Source organism: Capra hircus, chromosome 4, assembly GCF_001704415.2.
Source record: "Capra hircus breed San Clemente chromosome 4, ASM170441v1, whole genome shotgun sequence".
In the NCBI taxonomy this organism is placed as follows: domain Eukaryota; kingdom Metazoa; phylum Chordata; class Mammalia; order Artiodactyla; family Bovidae; genus Capra; species Capra hircus.
In genome coordinates this window covers 6,863,978-6,882,595 of record NC_030811.1, presented here as the reverse complement: position 1 = coordinate 6,882,595, position 18,618 = coordinate 6,863,978, and the positions used below count along the sequence as shown (strand labels likewise).

The following is an 18,618-nucleotide window of genomic DNA, read 5'->3' as shown; positions in this document are numbered from 1 at the left end:
CAGCATCAGAGTCTTTTCCAATGAGTTAACTCTTCTCATGAGGTGGCCAAAGTACTGGAGTTTCAGCTTTAGCATCATTCCTTCCAAAGAAATCCCAGGGCTGATCTCCTTTAGGGTGAACTGGTTGGATCTCCTTGCAGTCCAAGGGACTCTCAAGAGTCTTCTCCAACACCACAGTTCAAAAGCATCAATTCTTCGGTGCTCAGCTTTCTTCATAGTCCAACTTTCACATCCATACACAACCACAGAAAAAACCATAGCCTTGACTAGACAGATCTTTGTTGGCAAAGGAATGTCTCTGCTTTTCAATACACTCTCTAGGTTGGTCATAACTTTCCTTCCAAGGAGTAAGGGTTTTTTTTAATTTCATGGCTGCAACCACCATCTGCAGTGATTTTGGAGCCCCAAAAAATAAAGTCTGACACTATTTCCACTGTTTCCCCATCTATTTCCCATGAAGTGTTAGGACCAGATGCCATGATCTTCATTTTCTGAATATTGAGCTTCAAGCCAACTTTTTCACTCTCCTCTTTTACTTTCATCAAGAGGCTTTTTAGCTCCTCTTAACTTTCTGCCATAAGGGTGGTGTCATCTGCATATCTGAGGTTTTGATACTTCTCCTGGCAATCTTGATTCCACCTTGTGCTTCTACCAGCTCAGCATTTCTCATGATGTACTCTGCATATAAGTTAAATAAGCAGAGTGACAATATACAGCCTTGACTTACTCCTTTTCCTATTTGGAACCAGTCTGTTGTTCCATGTCCAGTTCTAACTGGTGCTTCCTGGCTTGCATACAGATTTCTCAAGAGGCAGGTCAGGTGGTCTGGTATTCCCAGCTCTCTCAGAATTTTCCACAGTTGATTGTGATCCACACAGTCAAAGGCTTTAGTGTAGTCAATAAAGCAGAATAGATGTTTTTCTGGAACTCTCTTGCTTTTTCCATGATCCAGCAGATGTTGGCAATTTGATCTCTGGTTCCTCTGCCTTTTCTAAAACCAGCTTGAACATCTGGAAGTTCATAGTCCATGTATTGCTGAAGCCTGGCTTGGAGAATTTTGAGCATTATTTACTGGTGTGTGAGATGAGTGCAATTGTGTGCTAGTTTGAGTATTCTTTGGCATTGCCTTTGTTTGGTATTGGAATGAAAACACCTTTTCCAGTCCTGTGGGCACTGCTGAGTTTTCCAAATTTGCTGGCATATTGAGTGCAGCACTTTCACATCATCATCTTTTAGGATTTGAAATAGCTCAACGGGAATTCCATCACCTCTATAGCTTTGTTCATAGTGATGCTTACTAAGGCCCACTTGACTTAACATTCCAGAATGTTTGGCTCTCGGTGAGTGATCAAACCACCGTGATTATCTGGGTTGTGACGATCTTTTTTGTATAGTTCTTCTGTGTATTCTTGCCACCTCTTCTTAATATCTTCTGCTTCTGTTAGGTCCATAACATCTCTGTCCTTTATTGAGCCCATCTTTACATGAAATGTTCCCTTGGTATCTCTCATTTTCTTGAAGAGATCTCTAGTCTTTCCCATTCTGTTGTTTTCCTCTATTTCTTTGCGTTGATCACTGAGGAAGGCTTTCTTATCTCTTCTTGCTATTCTTTGGAACTCTGCATTCAGATGCTTATATCTTTCCTTTTCTCCTTTGCTTTTCGCTTCTCTTCTTTTCACAGCTATTTGTAAGGCCTCCGCAGACAGCCATTTTGCTTTTTTCCATTTCTTTTCTATGGGCATGGTCTTGATCCCTGTCTCCTTTACAATATCACAAACCTTAGTCCATAGTTCATCAGGCACTCTATGTATCAGATCTAGGCCCTTAAATCTATTTCTCACTTCCACTGTATAATCATAAGGGGTTTGATTTAGGTCATACCTGAATGGTCTAGAAGTTTTTCCTACTTTCTTCAATTTCAGTCTGCATTTGGCAATAAGGAGTTCATGATCTGAGCCACAGTCAACTCCTGGTCTTGTTTTTGCTGATCTAGAGCTTCTCCATCTTTGGCTGCAAAGAATATAATCAGTCTGATTTTGGTGTTGACCATCTGCTGATGTCCATGTGTAGAGTCTTCCGCTGTGTTGTTGGAAAAGAGTGTTTGCTATGACCACTGCGTTCTATTGACCAAACTCTATTAGCTTTTGCCCTGCTTTATTCTGTATTCCAAGGCCTAATTTGCCTGTTACTCCAGGTGTTTCTTGACTTCCTACTTTTGAATTCCAGTCCCCTATAATGAAAAGGACATCTTTTTGGGGTGTTAGTTCTAAAAGGTCTTGTAGGTCTTCAGAGAACCGTCCAACCTCCACTTCTTCAGCATTACTGGTTGAACATTGACTTGGATTACTGTGATATTGAATGGTTTACCTTGGAAACGAACAGAGATCATTCTGTCATTTTTGAGACTGCAACCGAGTACTGCATTTCAGACTCAATTTTGACCATGATGGCTACTCCATTTCTTGTAAGGGATTGCTGCCCACAGTAGTAGATATAATGGTCTTCTGAGTTAATTTCACCCATTCCAGTCCATTTTAGTTCACTGATTCCTAGAATGTCGACATTCACTCTTGCCATCTCCTGTTTGACCACTTCCAATTTGCCTTGATTCATGGACCTAACATTCCAGGTTCCTATGCAATATTGCTCTTTACAGCATCAGACTTTGCTTCTATCACCAGTCACATCCACAGCAGGATATTGTTTTTGCTTTGGCTCCATCCCTTCATTCTTCCTGGAGTTATTTCTCCACTGATCTCCAGTAGCATATTGGGCACCTACTGACCTGGGGAGTTCCTCTTTCATTATCCTATCATTTTGCCTTTTCATACTGTTCATGGGGTTCTCAAGGCAAGAATACTGAAGTGGTTTCCATTCCCTTCTCCAGTGGACCACATTCTATCAGACCTGTCCATCATGACCCGCCCGTCTTGGGTGGTCCCACAGGGCATGGCTTAGCTTCATTGAGTTAGACAAGGCTGTGGTCCTAGTGTGATTAGATTGACTAGTTTTCTGTGGTTATGGTTTCAGTATGTCTGCCCTCTGATGCCCTCTTGCAATACCTATCATCTTACTTGGGTTTCTCTTACCTTAGACGACTAAGGACCCCTGCTTAGCATCAGTTCTCCCTCGAGCTGGCCCACTGTTCTATCAGCATCTCCCACTCTAATAAACTTTACTTCCTTCTCATTCTGTTTCATGTCTGGAAATTCTTTTCCAACCCGTGCCTGGACCATGGCACCTTCTGCATCATAAGTGAAGGAGAAGTGAGAAGCTGGGATACATCCATAAGATGGAACACTATGCAGCAATAAAGGGGAACAAGCTCTTGGCACATACAACTTGATTGATTCTCCAAATCATTATGCTAAGTGAATGAAGTCAGCCTCCAAAGGGACTTGGTTTCCCTTATCTCTAGATTTTCAGTGTCTAGTATGAAACCTACCAGCCAGTGCAAACAATCAATTAATGTTAATAAACAGATGAATATGCACAAACTTCCAAAACTCTTGAGAGAAGGAAATAAGCTTCATTCTTCTATTGTATTAATCACAGTGCATAGTATTAATCTGTCTGCCTTTTACCCTGGGAAGCAATGGGCAATACTGCTGTCAGGGGCTTCCCGGGTGGCTCAGAGGGTAAAGGGTCTGCTTGCGTTGCAGGAGACCTGGGTTCGATCCCTGGGTAGGGAAGATCCCCTGGAGAAGGAAATGGCAACCCACTCCAGTGTTCTTGCCTGGAAAATCCCATGGACGGAGAATCCTGGTAGGCTACAGTCCATAGGGTCGCAAAGAGTTGGACACGACTGAGCGACTTCACTTCACTTTGCTCTCAGGATATGTCGCATGGGCTCCTCTTCTCCGTGATGATCAAGAGCAGAACCAGTTTTCTTAGAAGAAATTTAAGAATTGGAATTTAAGGATTTTGGAGGCAGTTCTTCCTGGGTTACTAGATCATTTTGCAAAATTTTCTAATTGTCTTATCTTGGGCAAGCTATTTAAGCTTACTATGTTTTTATATTCCCCTTAATAATAGAAGATAGACTATCATAAATAATTTCTGGAAAGTTGGGAGAATTAGAAAAGGGACTTAAAGTACTCAGGACAGTGTCGGGCATACAGGAAGCACCTGGAAGTTGTTAGCTGTGATGATCACCAGTTCATTTTACAGAGGAGGGAGCAGAAATCCAGATGTGGTTAAGGACTTGCCAGAGGTTACAGTAAGAGTGGCAAAACCAACCATGCTTGTGCAAGTCACGACTGCTTTAAGCCTCTGTGTCATTTGAGCTGCAAAATAGGGGATTAGACAATATCTCTAGAGAGCTTCCAGTTGAACAGTTCTCATTCTACTAATTGGTACCCTGGGACTTAAAGAACTAATCTATGTGCCTGAATGGTCTAGTGGTTTCCCCTACTTTCTTCAATTTGAACCTGAATTTGGCAATAAGGAGTTCATGATCTGAGCCAGAGTCAGCTCCTGGTCTTGCTTTTGCTGACTGTATGCAGTTTTGCCATCTTCGGCTGCAAAGAATATAATCAATCTGGTTTCAGTATTGACCATCTGGTGATGTCCATGTGTAGAGTCTTCTCTTGTGTTGTTGGAAGAGGGTGTTTGTTATGACCAGTGTGTACATTGGAAAGACTCTGTTAGCCTTTGACCTGCTTCGTTTTGTACACCAAGGCCAAATTTGCCTGTTACTCCAGGTATCTTTTGACTTCCTACTTTTGCATTCCAGTCCCCTATAATGAAAAGGACATTTTGGGGGGTGTTATTCTAAAAGGTCTTGTAGGTCTTCATAAACTGTTCAACTTCAGCTTCTTCAGTGTTCCTGGTCAGGGCATAGACTTGGATTACTGTGATATTGAATGGTTTGCCTTGGAAACAAACAGAGATCATTCTGTCATTTTTGAAATGGCATCCAAGTACTGCCTTTCGGACTCTTTTTTTTTACTATGATGGCTACTCCGTTTCTTCTAACGGACTCTTGCCCAGAATAGTAGATATAATGGTCATCTGAGTTAAATTCACCTATTCCAGTTCATTTTAGTTCACTGATTCGTAAAATGTCAATGTTCACTGCTGCTATCTCCTGTTTGACCACTTCTAATTTGCCTCGATTCATGGATCTAACATTCCACCTTCTCATGCAATATTACTCTTTACAGCATCAGACTTTACTTCCATCACTAGTCATATCCACAATTGCCTGTTTTTGCTTTGGAGACGATGGGATTCCAGTTGAGCTATTTCAAATCCTAAAAGATGATGCTTTGAAAGTACTGCACTCAATATGCCAGCAAATTTTGAAAACTCAGTATTGGGTACAGGACTGGAAAATGTCAATTTTCATCCCAATCCCAAAGAGTTAGTTAGTTAGTTAGTTCAGTCGCTCAGTCGTGTCCAACTCTGCAACACCATGAATTGCAGCACTCCAGGACTCCCTGTCCATTACCAATTCCCAGAGTTCACTCAAACCCACATCCATCAAGGCAGTGATGCCTCCAGCCATCTCATCCTCTGTCATCCCCTCTCCTCCTGCCCACAATCCCTCCAAGCATTAGGGTCTTTTCCAATGAGTTGACTCCTTGCATGTGGTGGCCAAAGTATTGGAGTTTCAACTTTAGCATCAGTCCTTCCAATGAACACCCAGGACTGATCTCCTTTAGGATGGACTGGCTGGACCTCCTTGCAGTCCAAGGGACTCTCAAGAGTCTTCTCCAACACCGCAGTTCACAAGCATCAATTTTTCAGCGCTCAGCTTTCTTCACAGTCCAACTCTCACATCCTTACTGGAAAAATCATAGCCTTGACTAGACGGACCTTTGTTGGCAAAGTAATGTCTCTGCTTTTGAATATGCTATCTAGGTTGGTCATAACTTTCCTTCCAAGGAGTAGGCATCTTTTAATTTCATGGCTGCAATCACCATCTGTAGTGATTTTGGAACCCAAAAAAATAGTCTGACACAGTTTCCAGTTTCCCCATCTATCTGCCATGAAGTGATGGGATCAGATGCCATGATCTTAGTTTTCTGAATGTTGAGCTTTAAACCAACTTTTCACTCTCCTCTTTCACTTTCATCAAGAGGCTTTTTTGTTCCTCTTCACTCTCTGCCATAAAGGTGGTGTCATCTGCATATCTGAGGTTATTGATATTTCTCCCAGCAATCTTGATTCCAGCTTGTGCTTCTTCCAGTCCAGAGTTTCTCATGATGTACTCTGTATATGAGGGAGGCAATGCCAAAGAATGTTCAGACTACTGAACAATTGCACTCATCTCACATGCTAGTAAAGTAATGCTCAAAATCTTCCAAGCCAGGCTTCCACGGTATGTGAACCGTGAAGTTCCAGATGTTCAAGCTGGTTTTAGAAAAGGCAGAGTAAGCAGAAATCGAATTACCAACATCCATCAGATATCAAAAAAGCAAGAGAGTTCCAGAAAAACATCTACTTCTACCCTACTGACTATGCCAAAGCCTTTGACTGTGTGGGTCACAATAAACTGTGGAAAATTCTTCAAGAGATAGGAATACCAGAGCACTGGACCTGCTTCTTGAGAAATCTGTATGCAGGTCAGGAAACAACAGTTAGAACTGGACATGGAACAACAGACTGGTTCCAAAGAGGAAAAGGAGTACATTAAGGCTGTATATTGTCACCCTGCTTATTTAACTTGTATGCAGAGTACATCATGAGAAATGCTGGGCTGGATGAAGTACAAGCTGGAATCAAGATTGCTGGAAGAATATCAATAACCTTAGATATGCAGATGACACCGCCCTTATGGCAGAAAGTGAAGAAGAAGTAAGGAGCCTCTTGATGAAATGAAAGAGGAGTGAAAAAGTTGGCCTAAAACTTAACATTCAGAAAACTAATATCCTGGCATATGGTTCCATCACTTCATGGCAAATAGATGGGAAAACAGTGGAAACAGTGAGAGACTTCATTATTCTGGGCTCCAAAATCACTACAGATGGTGACTGCAGCCAGGAAATTAAGAGATGCTTGTTCCTTGGAAGAAAAGCTATGACCAACCTGGACAGCATATTAAAAAGCAGAGACATTACTTTGCTGACTAGGTCCATCTAGTCAAAGCTATGGTTTTCCCTGTAGTCATGAATGGATGTGAGAGATGGACTGTAAAGAAAGCTAAGTGCTGAAGAATTGATGCTTTTTAACTGTGGTGTTGGAGAAGATTCTTGAGAGTCCCTTGGACTGCAAGGAGATCCAAACAGTCCATTCTAAAAGGTATCAGTCCTGAATATTCATTGGGAGGCCTGATGTTGAAGCTGAAACTCCAATAATTTGGCCACCTGATACAAAGAACTGACTCATTGGAAAAGACTCTGTTGCTGCAAAAGATTGAAGGCAGGAGGAGAAGGAGACGACAGAGGATGAGATGGTTGGATGGCATCATCGACTCGATGGACATGAGTTTGAGCAAACTTCAGAAGTTGGTGATAGACAGGGAAGCCTGATATGCTGTAGTCCATGGGATCACAAAGAGTTGGAGACAACTGAGCAACTGAACTGAACTTACCAGGCTGAATTCCTTCTTTATAGTCTGGAAATGACTGACTACACAGCCCCAGTAAATTGGTTTAAAAAAAAAAAAAAAGCCAAACATCAGAGAGGAAGACTCTTATGCAGTATTAATAATACACACACACACATATATACATATATATATGTATGTATATATATATATAGTGTGTGTGTGTTTGTGTATACTGGAGAGGGGCATGGCCACACATTCCAGTATTCTTGCCTGGAGAATCCTCATTGACAAAGGAGCCTGGTGGGCTACAGTCCATGGGGTCACAAAGAGTTGGACATGACTGAGTGACTAAGCACCTATGTGTGCGTGTGTGTGTGTGTGTTCATATATATGTGTACATATATATAGTTGCTCAGTCACTTAGTCATGTCCGACTGTTTGCCACTCCATGGACTGCAGCATGCCAGGTTTCCCTGTCCATCATCAACCTCTGAAGTTTACTCAAACTCGTGTCCATTGAGTCGGTGATGCTATGCAACCATCTCATCCCTTGTTGTTCCCTTCTCCTTCTGCCTTCAATCTTTCACAGCATCAGGGTCTTTTCTAATAAGTCAGTGCTTCACAACTGGTGGCCAAATTATTGGACCTTCAGCTTCAACATCTGTCCTTCCAAGAAATATTCAGTCTGTTTTCATTTATGTTTGACTGATCTCCATGCAGCTCAAGGGTCTCTCAAGAGTCTTCTCCAACACCACAGTTCAAAAGCATCAATTCTTCAGCAATCAGCTTTCTTTATAGTCCAACTCTCACATGACTATTGGAAAACCCATAGCTTTCAATATATAGACCTTTGTTGGCAAAGTGATAGCATTGCTGTTTAATACACTGTCTAGATTTATCATACCTTTCCTTCCATGGAGCAAGCATCTTCTAATTTCATGGCTGCAGTCATCATTCACAGTAACTTTGGAGCCCAAGAAGAGAAAATCTGTCATTGTTTCTCCTTTTTCCCCTTTCTACTTGCGATGAAGTGATGCAACCAGATGCCATGATCTTTGTTTTTTCAATGCTGAGTTTTAAGCCAGCTTTTTCACTCTCCTCTTTTACCCTCATCAAGAAGTTCTTCAGTTCCTCTTTGATTTCTTGAATAAGGGTAGCATCATCTCCATATCTGAGGTGATTGATATTTTCCTGGCAATCTTGATTCCAGCTTGTGCTTCATCCAGCCCAGCATTTCTTATGACGTTCTCTGCATATAAGTTAAGTAAATAGGCTGAGCCTTGTCGTACTCGTTTCCCAATTTTGAGCCAGTATGTTGTTACATGCAAGGTTCTAACTGCTGCTTTTTGACCCACAAACAGTTTTCTCAGGAGACAGATGAAGAGGTCTGATATTGCCATCTCTTGAAGATCACAGTTTGTTGTGATCCACATGGTCAAAGGCTTTAGCTTAGTCAATGAAGCAGAATTAGATGTTTTTCTTGAATTCCCTTGCTTTCTCTATGATCTAATGGATGTTAGCAATTTGATATCTGGTTCCTCTGCTTTTTGTAAACCCAGCATGGAAAATTAAAATATTATTTTATATATATTATATATGTATATATATATATATGTAATGCATATCTTTTTTTAAAGTCATATTCCTTAAGTATCAGGGAAGGGAGCCAAGTCCTTGGTAATTAGTAAAGCTAGGGGAGGTGATGGAATTCTACCTAACCTCTTTAAAATCCTGAAAGATGATGCTGTAAAAGTGCTGCACTCAGTGTGCCAGCAAATCGGGAAAACTAAGCAATTGCCACAGGATTGGGAAAGGTCAGTTTTCATTTCAATCCCAAAGAAAGCCAGTGTCAAAATATGGTGAGTAATTACATTGCTGCTGTTGCTGCTAAGTCGCTTCAGTCGTGGCCAACTCTGTGCAACCCCATAGATGGAATTACATTGAATACATTTCAATCCATTCTTGGATGTGTCTCAGGGACTTTTAAACTGCACATTCTTATAACAAAACAAGTATTCATATACCCATGTTCAGATTATTTGGATGAAATGATTAAAGGAATGAGATGGGAAATAAATAGCAGAACAATTTTCTTTGTCTCATCTTCAGCATTAACCTGGGATGCAAAAATAAGAATAACTGAATGTATTTATACTGAAAATTACCCCTGCAGCTAGCTTTTTTTTTTATCTTCAACCTGAATTTAATTTTATTTAGGGGTATGTGTTGTTCTTTTGTTGAATATTTGCTTGTGGAAAGTTGTAATACAACAGCATGTTAAATTCACACCTAAGAATTTTGACTAAAACACCAATGATTAAAACTATAGAGATCAAGTTCTTCCACATTCTGCAGAGTGAAGTGGAATCTGTCCACTCAGAGTGACCGCCTCTACTGGAGTCCTGTGCTTCTTTGCCAAGTGCTTCTCATATCCTTGAGCCTTTGCTAACTTCCCTGGTGGCTCAGACAGTAAAGTGTCTGCCTACAATGGGGGAGACCTGGGTTCAATACCTGGGTCAAGAAGATCCTCTGGAGAAGGAAATGGCAACCCATTTCAGTACTCTTGCCTGGAAAATCCCATGGACAGACGAGCGTGGTAGGCTGCAGTTCATGGGGTCGCAAAGAGTTGGACATGACTGAGTGACTTCACTTCATTTCAGTGACTGAACAACAACAGCAATAGTTTCTTTCCAATAGTATGTTAGTTTCTACTGTTTAGCAAAGTGAGGCAGCTATAGATAGATAGCAGCAGTGTTAAAGGTACAGTCCTGTGTGTTTGGGGGAAGTCAGGGCAAGGCAAATGTCCTCTTTTGGACAGAATGGGTGAGGGCATGGAGAAGATGATTTTAAGATGATCAAGCAAGGAGAGTTGGCATAGGTCACATGTGACCTCCAGACCATGTTGGAAGAACATGGGAATGTGCTTGGGGAAAGCCTACAATTACTAGGTGAAGAGGACCCATTGGAAGAGGAGAAAAGGGACAGGCATGTCTCTATTTTATCCACAGATTTAAAAGAATCTTTGCAGCAGGAAAGCCACAAAAGTCTCAGAAACCTCGATTACACATTCTACCAATACATAATGGATGAATCCAAGGAGGATGTAGACTTTGACTGACAGAGGGGCTGAGAATGTGGCTCAAACCTTCCGGAGTTGGGGGGAAAGGTGAGGGGAGATGTCTGGAGCGTGGACCAAGTCTACACCAAAATCATCTTGAACTTTTACCAAAAAAAACCTGAAATTCATCCCTGTTCTTAGAAGGAATAGTGGTGCTTTCCAAGAAAAAAAAAAAAAAAAAAAACAGATTCCAATTTGTACAAGTATGAGAGAACAGAAAAGTTTTATTAAAATAACAATAAGCAAACAATTCATCTGCATGCAACAGCTGTTAGTTTCACAGGAAAAGGAGAGAACTGGTTATTCAGCAAACTGGTTGTTGTTGGCCAAAGATTTCCTACAGATACATCTGAATACACCAAGCATTATTCCCTTATCTGTTGAATATCTTTTGTGCCTTTTGGCATTTCAGGTAGTTGAGTTCTGAAAGATCTATTTGTCACAGAACTCTTTGTTCATAATGGTCAGTTGATAAGGAACAATTTGAGGCCTTCAGTAAAATTATAAGTGAACAAATTTCCACTCATCTAGAAAGATTTCTATCAGTATCTCCTTCTGTAAGCTTAACTAATGAAAAGAATCGATCTTTCTAATAAACTATAAGGGTAAGATGATCAGCGCCGTCTAAAGACAAAATAAGTGAGAAAAAGCTATAAGGGAAGATCACCTACCAATCTAGAAAGAATCTAGAGGAGAAATCTTTTCTGGGGATAAAGAGAGAAACCTCGGGATCATCTTCTTTGGTCTCCTGCATTCCCTGTCTTGGTGTCTCTGAGAAAGAATTCACAAATTAGGGAGCATCAATACTTTCTGCTTTGGAGTTTCACAAGTTGAGAATTTATCCCTTTCCTGGTAAATCAATCAAACATATACCAATTATCAATAGTGAACTTACTCTCCTTAGCCCTGAGAGTCTCAGAAAAAGGAGAATGGGCTCTGAGTTACATGGAGCAGGAACACCCGAAAATATGCAGGAAATATAGAAATATTTTCATAAAGTTTAATGCTTAAAGAGAGAGAAGACAAATGAAGCAACCTGTGACAAGGTATGGATGATTTCAAGTATCTTATTCGGACTCAAAACATCTTCTCTGGCTGTTTGCTGCCTTGAAACCCAGTAAGCTTCCCTTTCTGCCAATTGCCTTTCCATTTCCACCTTCCGCTTTTGCTGTTCTAGTTCATCCTTCAGCTTTCTGATTTCCTCTTCGAACTCCTGTTTTATCTGAGCTTTCACTCTCTCAAGCTCTGCTCTGTAACTTTCTTGTAACACTTGGGTTTGTTTCTGAATCTCCTCCTCGGTCTTCTGATACAGGCTATTCGTGTAGTATCTACCATTGCACTTGTTCACCACATCCTGGACCAGGGTCAGCAGCTGCTCCCTCTGGTCCTCCTGCTCAGCTCCTGTGGCCTTGTTGTTGAAAACACAGTAGCTATCTCTGAACTTGCAAATCAGCTCTTGGATGGCTCTAGGAGCTTGCTTCAAGTAATCACGGAAATCCATTCCTTCTAAGTCATCTTTCCGGGTGAATAAGAGAATCATGTGTTCCCTAGCTCTCTCTCCAAACATCGTCAGGATCTTCTCTGTGGCTTTCTGGTCTTCCGGTGTGTAACGGCCCAGTGGGATGACCAGGAGTAGAGCGTGAGGCCCCGGGGAGGTCAGCACCATGCAGCGGGTAATCTCCTTGAGAGTCTCAGCATCTGAGACCTCTGTGTCAAAGAGGCCAGGTGTGTCCACGACGACAACCTCTCTCCCTTTCCAGGTGCTGCTTCCTTTCTTACAGTGCTTGGTGATGGATACAGCTGAAAAGCTAGATGGAAACACTTTCTCTCTGAGGATGCTGTTTCCTGTTGCGCTTTTTCCTGCTCCAGTCTTACCCACCAAAACAAGTCTCAGCTGGGAATCTCCGGAGTTTGCAAGCCCTGGAACATAAGGAAACAGAAGACCCAGTGTTAGAATGAACTTCAGCTGTCTCCCCTGCAAGTCTCCCACCCACTGAATAAATATTCAACTCTGAATATTCATTGGAAGGACTGATGCTGTAGCTGAAGCTCCAATAGTTTGGCCACCTGATGCAAAGAGCAGACTCACTGGAAAATATTCTGATGCTGGGAAAGTTTGAAGGCAAAAGGAGAAGGGGGTGGCAGAGGATAAAATGGCTAGACAGCATCACCAAATCAATGAATTTGAGCAAACTCCAGGAGAGAGTAGAGGACAGAAGAACCTGTCATGCTGCACTCCATGGGCATGACTTAGCAACTGAACAGCAGTAACAACAGATATTTTTCAGGATCCCTTTCAGCTCTTACTCTGACCTTGTGGAAGCAGATAACTCAAAATTGACTGCATATTCGACTTCCTAGGAAAGTTGAAAGTTAATATCAGAGCAGTAGAGCACAGCAATTGAAACCTGAATTTAAACACCAAATCATCTACCAGCTCTTTCTCTGCTTGTATTCAGCAAGTCTCTGCATATCTCTGCAATGTGTCTATAAAGTCAAAGTCCTCTGGATTTGTCAGGCATAGACCCAGGACCAGAGGGAAGGCAATTAACAATCACATGTAAAAGCCTGTTTTCCGAGAAGGCAGACTTTGCCAGTTGGCCCTTGAACTTAAGGGTCTGTTTTCCTGCATGAAGAATTCTATGTTATACCTACCCATTTCTGCTTTGAGACAATGCCTACATTATCCCACGTACAACATTATAGACACTGTTACCAACTCCAGTTTACTTTCAGAGCCATCACCATTCACCAAGGTCCTCAGACTGGAAAGCTAGGAGTCGCCCTTGACTCCCCTCTTTCCCCTACTTTCCAGACCCAACCCATCAGCATGTTCTCTTGGCTCCAAATCTGTTCACCTGTCTCTGTTTTGAAGATCATCATTCCAGCCCAGATTCCATCACCACCCCTGCCTCAGCAGTCTCCTAACAGGTGTTTCCACTTCCACTTTGTCCCTTTCAGTCTATTATGTGAGGTGGGCTAATCTTTAAAAAATATCAATCAAACAGAACCAGGAACTTGCAGAAACCCCTCCTGTGATGTCCATAAAAATCTGTAGTTAATCTCCATCTCCCACACACTTTCTGATGAAGTGTTTGCTGCTTCCTGAATCCCTAAGGCAGAGTTTTCCCCATTTCAGAACCAGAATCCTGGGATAAAAGAAGTAAATTTCCCAATGCTGCAAACACTGAATATGGGATGGCTAAGATTTATCTAAGAAAAAATATACATAAGAATTCAGAGTATTCTTAATAGTTACCCTCACAATAGAAGCTCCAACCTAAGGAGATCCCAGGGCATTGGTTGGCCTTAGAGAGAGGGTGTAGGAAATTCATGGCCTGGCAGTGAAAAGGCACAAAGGCCAGTGCCAACACCACAACCATTGGCCAGTGCTGATAACGAATGGATGGCAACCTCTGAAGATGGCAGCCATAGCCATGAAGGAGTCCATCTCTGCACTCGTGCCTCTTGGGAGGGTGGTCTCAGCTCCTCTCATCAGGATGTTGAGTCTGTTTCTCCAACCCTTCAGTCTGACTGGGCCATGTGACTTGCTTTGGATCATAGGATCATGGAAACATGGTTAAACAGAGAATCCAAAAGCACTGACACATTGTGCTTGGCCTTCTCTTTCTAGTTTTTGGAACCCTGGACTACCCTACTTGATGAGGGACACAAGGCCCTGTTACCCTGTCTGCCTGGCCAACCCAGAGCTTGCTGACCACCAGATATGTCTGTGAGTCTACCCAAGATTATTGTGTTGCATCCTGAACCACCAGCTGAGCACCCACACATGAGTCAGTCTGGCTGAGATTAGCCTGGTGGGTCCAGACCCAAGCACAGCCCAAATGACCCTCAAAATTAAGAGTCAAGTAAATTGTTGCTGTTTTAGGTTCCTAAATTGCAGAGTGATTTGCTGAACCAGCAAAAGCTCAAATGATAGAATCTATTCCTAGGACAAAGGGGTAGAGGGAGGGTTATATGAGAAAGGGAGTGATCAGTCTGTTGAGTTTGTTGCTTAGAGTGAGGCCACTGGGAGCAGGGAAATTAGGGGCCTGAATGAGGCATTGATCACCCCCATGTTCCTCCTTCCCAGTCCTCTTGGGCTGAAGAGAGGGGCAGAGAAACCACCTGGGAGGCCACAACCCCTGATCCAGTGTGACCACCTGGCAGTAAGTAGCAAGTAAGAAACCGCATCAAGCCAGGGAGCAGTCAGGGTATTGGAACTCTCCTCCTGCTCGCTGTTAAGCTACATCACAAGGAAGATGCAGAGAGGGTGGAGAGAATGAGAGAGCAGAGCAAATGAGGGGAAACTGAGAAATGTGGTTGAAGACGTTTTGCTCTGGTACATGTTGGCTGGATGACAGGGCAGGAGAGTCCCAGCCCTCCCCACCAAGCCTGGCTGCCCTTCCCAAGCAGCGTCTCACCGTGGCTGGTCCTGGGATCGCTGAGGTACTGGGCTGCCATTGTGGTTTGCATTCCTGAGAATAAAGAGACAGAACTATGTTATGTCAGGGACATGCAGAACAAACCAGAAACATCAACTTCCTATAAACGACACCTTCTCTTTCCTCATAAACTTGCTACTCGATCTCTCCGCTATTTCTCAATACTTCTTAATTCTGCTCTCAGTCTCATTTTCAGACTGTCAAAATTCTTTACACACATGTTAGTGCTTCAGGTGCTTCCTTGGCACTGGTTCTGGATGCCCTTCCCTCCTCTATTCAATTACTACTCTGAGTGCCATTTATATGTAGTCTGCCGCCTGGACCTTTCCCAGTGTTAAAATCTTTTCTACCCCAGTCAAATTATCCATTTGGCAATTTTGTGGGCATCTCAAATCGATTTGGACAAAATGAAACCCTGACTTTCATCCCCAGCCTGGTTCGAATTCCAGTAAGTGGCATCACAAAATGGCTCATGAAGAACCTTGGGGTCATCTCTAAAACACTTCTTTCTTCACTTGCTCACAGTCCATCACCAAATCCTATAGATTTTAATTCCCCAAATGAAAAATCATCCATTTCTCCCCATCTCCATGTGAATCCAATCCTATCATTTGATTGCAATGTAGTAGGCTCCCAAATGATACTGTATCTTCAACCCCTCCTCTACTCAATAGTCAGATGCCTTTTTAAAATTTATAATCAAAGGATAATTGCTTTACAGCATTGGGTTGGTTTCTACCAAACATCGACATGAATCAGTCATAGGTTTACCATGTTCGCTCCCACTTGAACATCCCTCCCACCTCCCTCCACATCCTGCCCCTCTAGGTTGTTACTGAGCCCCGTTTTCAGGTCCCTGAGTCATACAGCAAATTCCCATTGGCTACCTATTTTATATATGGTAATTATATTTCCATGTTACTCTCTCTATACATAGAGAGATGCCTTTTTGATATTTGGTGTTTTTCTCGTTTAGATTTTCTAATGGATTGCTTTTGTTTTTTATTTCTCAAATATTTGAAAGCCCTTGGAATGATCCCAAAGGCCTTGCACGATCAATTTCTCTCACAAAAAGTTTTCATCATACTGGCCTCCTCAGTGTCCCCTGAATCCTCTAAGCTCCCCCCAGCTCCTAGATCTCTGAGGAGCACTTCCCCCTCCCCGGAGCACTCCCACCCACACCAATGGCCAACTGGTTTCTGTTCAGCACTGAGGCTTCAATGTTTCGTTATTTCTGCAGAGGGGCCTCTCCACCCACATCATCAACCAACAAGACAGATTTGGTGTGGAGTTTGTTCTAACTACACCCAAGAATTTCTATAGAATACACACCATGATAGAAAGTGGTTTGATTTTTTTCTTACTGTCTCCTTGTAGACTGCTAGTTTGTGATGGTGAACTGTCTATGTCTTGCATACCTCCTTATTCCCGGGGGAAAAAGCACAGTATTGGACAAAGCATGGATCTCAAAAAATATTTGTTTAATAAATTAATTGATTTAAAAAATACCCCACTGTTTCTTGCCTCCTCTGTGATTGAGCTTTATATCTTGCTTACATCTGGCTGTGAAAAAACTTATCTTTTCCTTATTAAAAACACATTGCTCTTGAAACATGGCATTACATTTTAGATGCTTTATTTTTTCTCTACCTTCTAAGGTTGGACAATGGAGAAAGCCATGTGAAGAATTCTTAGCAGAGCAGATTTTAACTAGAGCTAGCTGAAAATGCTATTTGCTAAAGATAAAGTCATCTGATAGGAATGCATCAAATACAAATCTGAAACACTTTCTTTTGAAAGTCGATTAGGAATAAGAGTAGGAAACAGCTTCTTATAAACTGGGAACTGAAATCACCGAATTTTAAAGAATAGGTTTGTTCATAAAGCTGATGTTGGTTGTGGGAGTTAGGAGAAGGAGTAACATACCCGAAATAGGAACAGACAAGGTTTGGGTTATTTCTTAAAGTCTGCTGTCCAGTCTGTGGACTCTGTCTTCAGCATTCTTTAATGCTGTTCTGTTTATCCTAGTTCAGATACTAAACCAGGGGACTGACCTTGTCTACACACTGACCTTGTCTACACACTGACACTGGATGGCTGAATTCTCCTACTGTTTAAGGAACAGGCATCAGTTGGTCCCCTGCTCCTCCTGAATGGTAGACAGTAATATGGGTTAGTGTCTCCCTCCTCCTGTCTTCCAGAAGCTTCTCTTCCCCAACTCGGGGTGAGGCCCAGGAAGTTATTGTCCCTGAGGAGGCAAGTCCAAAGGGGCAGCTCTGAGCAGAGAGTTAACTGGGTAACAGACTCACTGGTCCTGCTCTGCATGCTGGTTTTGCAACAGGGGAAGTGCTGAGCTGTGCCTCTTACATCTCTTTGAGCTCTTCTCACCACCAGCTTCCCACAGAATGAATTCTGTCTGCTTGGTCAATGCTAATCCTGAAAACTTCAAGTTTTCTTATAAATTCTATGAATGGTGAGAGGAATCATTTGTTTGCACAAGAATTCTCTGAGCCATCACCATGGAAAGAGGCATCAATTTGTAGGGCTCAGCCTTCAAAACAGATTACAGCCTAAAATCATCAAAAACAGCAAAGAGAAACCCAATGAGAAATATATTCTGAGAGCAAGTTTGCAAGGAGGTTTAAGATATAGATCCGGGGATGAGTCCCCGTCCATCAAGTCACACATTCCCCTCCCTCCCTTTCACCCCCACAAACACACCTCTTTCCTTACCTAGAAAATCTGGGGCTGGCTCCCTTCTCTTACTTTGAAGACAAGGCTGAACCAGGAGGTGATGCAAAGCTATTAAAAGGAGGAGGCAGGAGGAGACAGGAAGTGAGGGTGGAGCCATCCAAACTCTTGCAAAAGACCTGCTGCCCCTGTGATCATCTAGGAGAATTAGAACTCTTTGCAAAGATGAAACTGTTTTGTGTGGCTCCGTAAGGTTGCCCTGAGCTACATGGGTTATTGAGCTCATGAAATGTAAGAAGTGTAATTGAAGAACTGAATTTTGCATTTTATTCCAAATTGTTTAATTGAAAATTACAGTTCAATGGCCACACCTGCCTAGTCACTACCATACTAGGCCATGCAGAGAGTACAAAAGGGAGGGAAACAAGATGGGTCATGCTGTCAAAGTCAAGAAAAAACTACTGTGTCAAAACCAGAGTGCTGACACTCAGAGTGTGGCCAAGATGGCAGGGTAGGAAGACCCTGAGCGCAACCCCTCCTATGGGCATGCCAGAATTATAAGCATCTAGAAAATAACTATGATCTAAGAACTAGTAGGAAAGATTTTCCACAGCTAAAGGTAAAAAGAAGGAACCACAACAAGACAGATAGGAGGGAGTAAGGTCAAGACCCACATCCCTAGGTAGGCGACTTGCAAACGGGAAGATAATCAGAACAACAGAGGTTTTCCCCAAGGAGCAAGGGATTGGGCCCCACTTCAGGCTCCCTGGGGGGTGGGGGGGGGCGGTCCTGCATGAGAAAGGTGAGCCCCTAAAATATCTGACTTTGTTGTGTCATTGCTAAGTTGTGTCTGGCTCTTTGTGACCCAT

At 42.4% G+C, this 18,618-nt stretch overlaps 1 protein-coding gene across 1 annotated transcript; it reads right to left on the bottom strand.

Annotated features, from left to right (window-relative positions):
* Window positions 10,812-17,867, bottom strand: LOC102170866 (GTPase IMAP family member 4). Its single transcript, XM_005701507.3, has 3 exons — window positions 17,792-17,867; window positions 15,038-15,091; window positions 10,812-12,533 (listed from the first exon to the last, which is right to left on the bottom strand). Exons 2-3 carry the CDS (start codon window positions 15,087-15,089, stop codon window positions 11,614-11,616), a joined length of 972 nt encoding a protein of 323 aa, XP_005701564.2. The 5' UTR covers window positions 15,090-15,091; window positions 17,792-17,867; the 3' UTR covers window positions 10,812-11,613.

Coding starts and splice junctions, on each gene's coding strand:
- LOC102170866 (XM_005701507.3), bottom strand. CDS start 15,089: ATGCAAACCACAATGGCAGCCCAGTACCTCAGCGATCCCAGGACCAGC. Junction 12,534..15,037: donor CGATCCCAGGACCAGCCACG/GTGAGACGCTGC, acceptor CTTATGTTCCAG/GGCTTGCAAACTCCGGAGAT.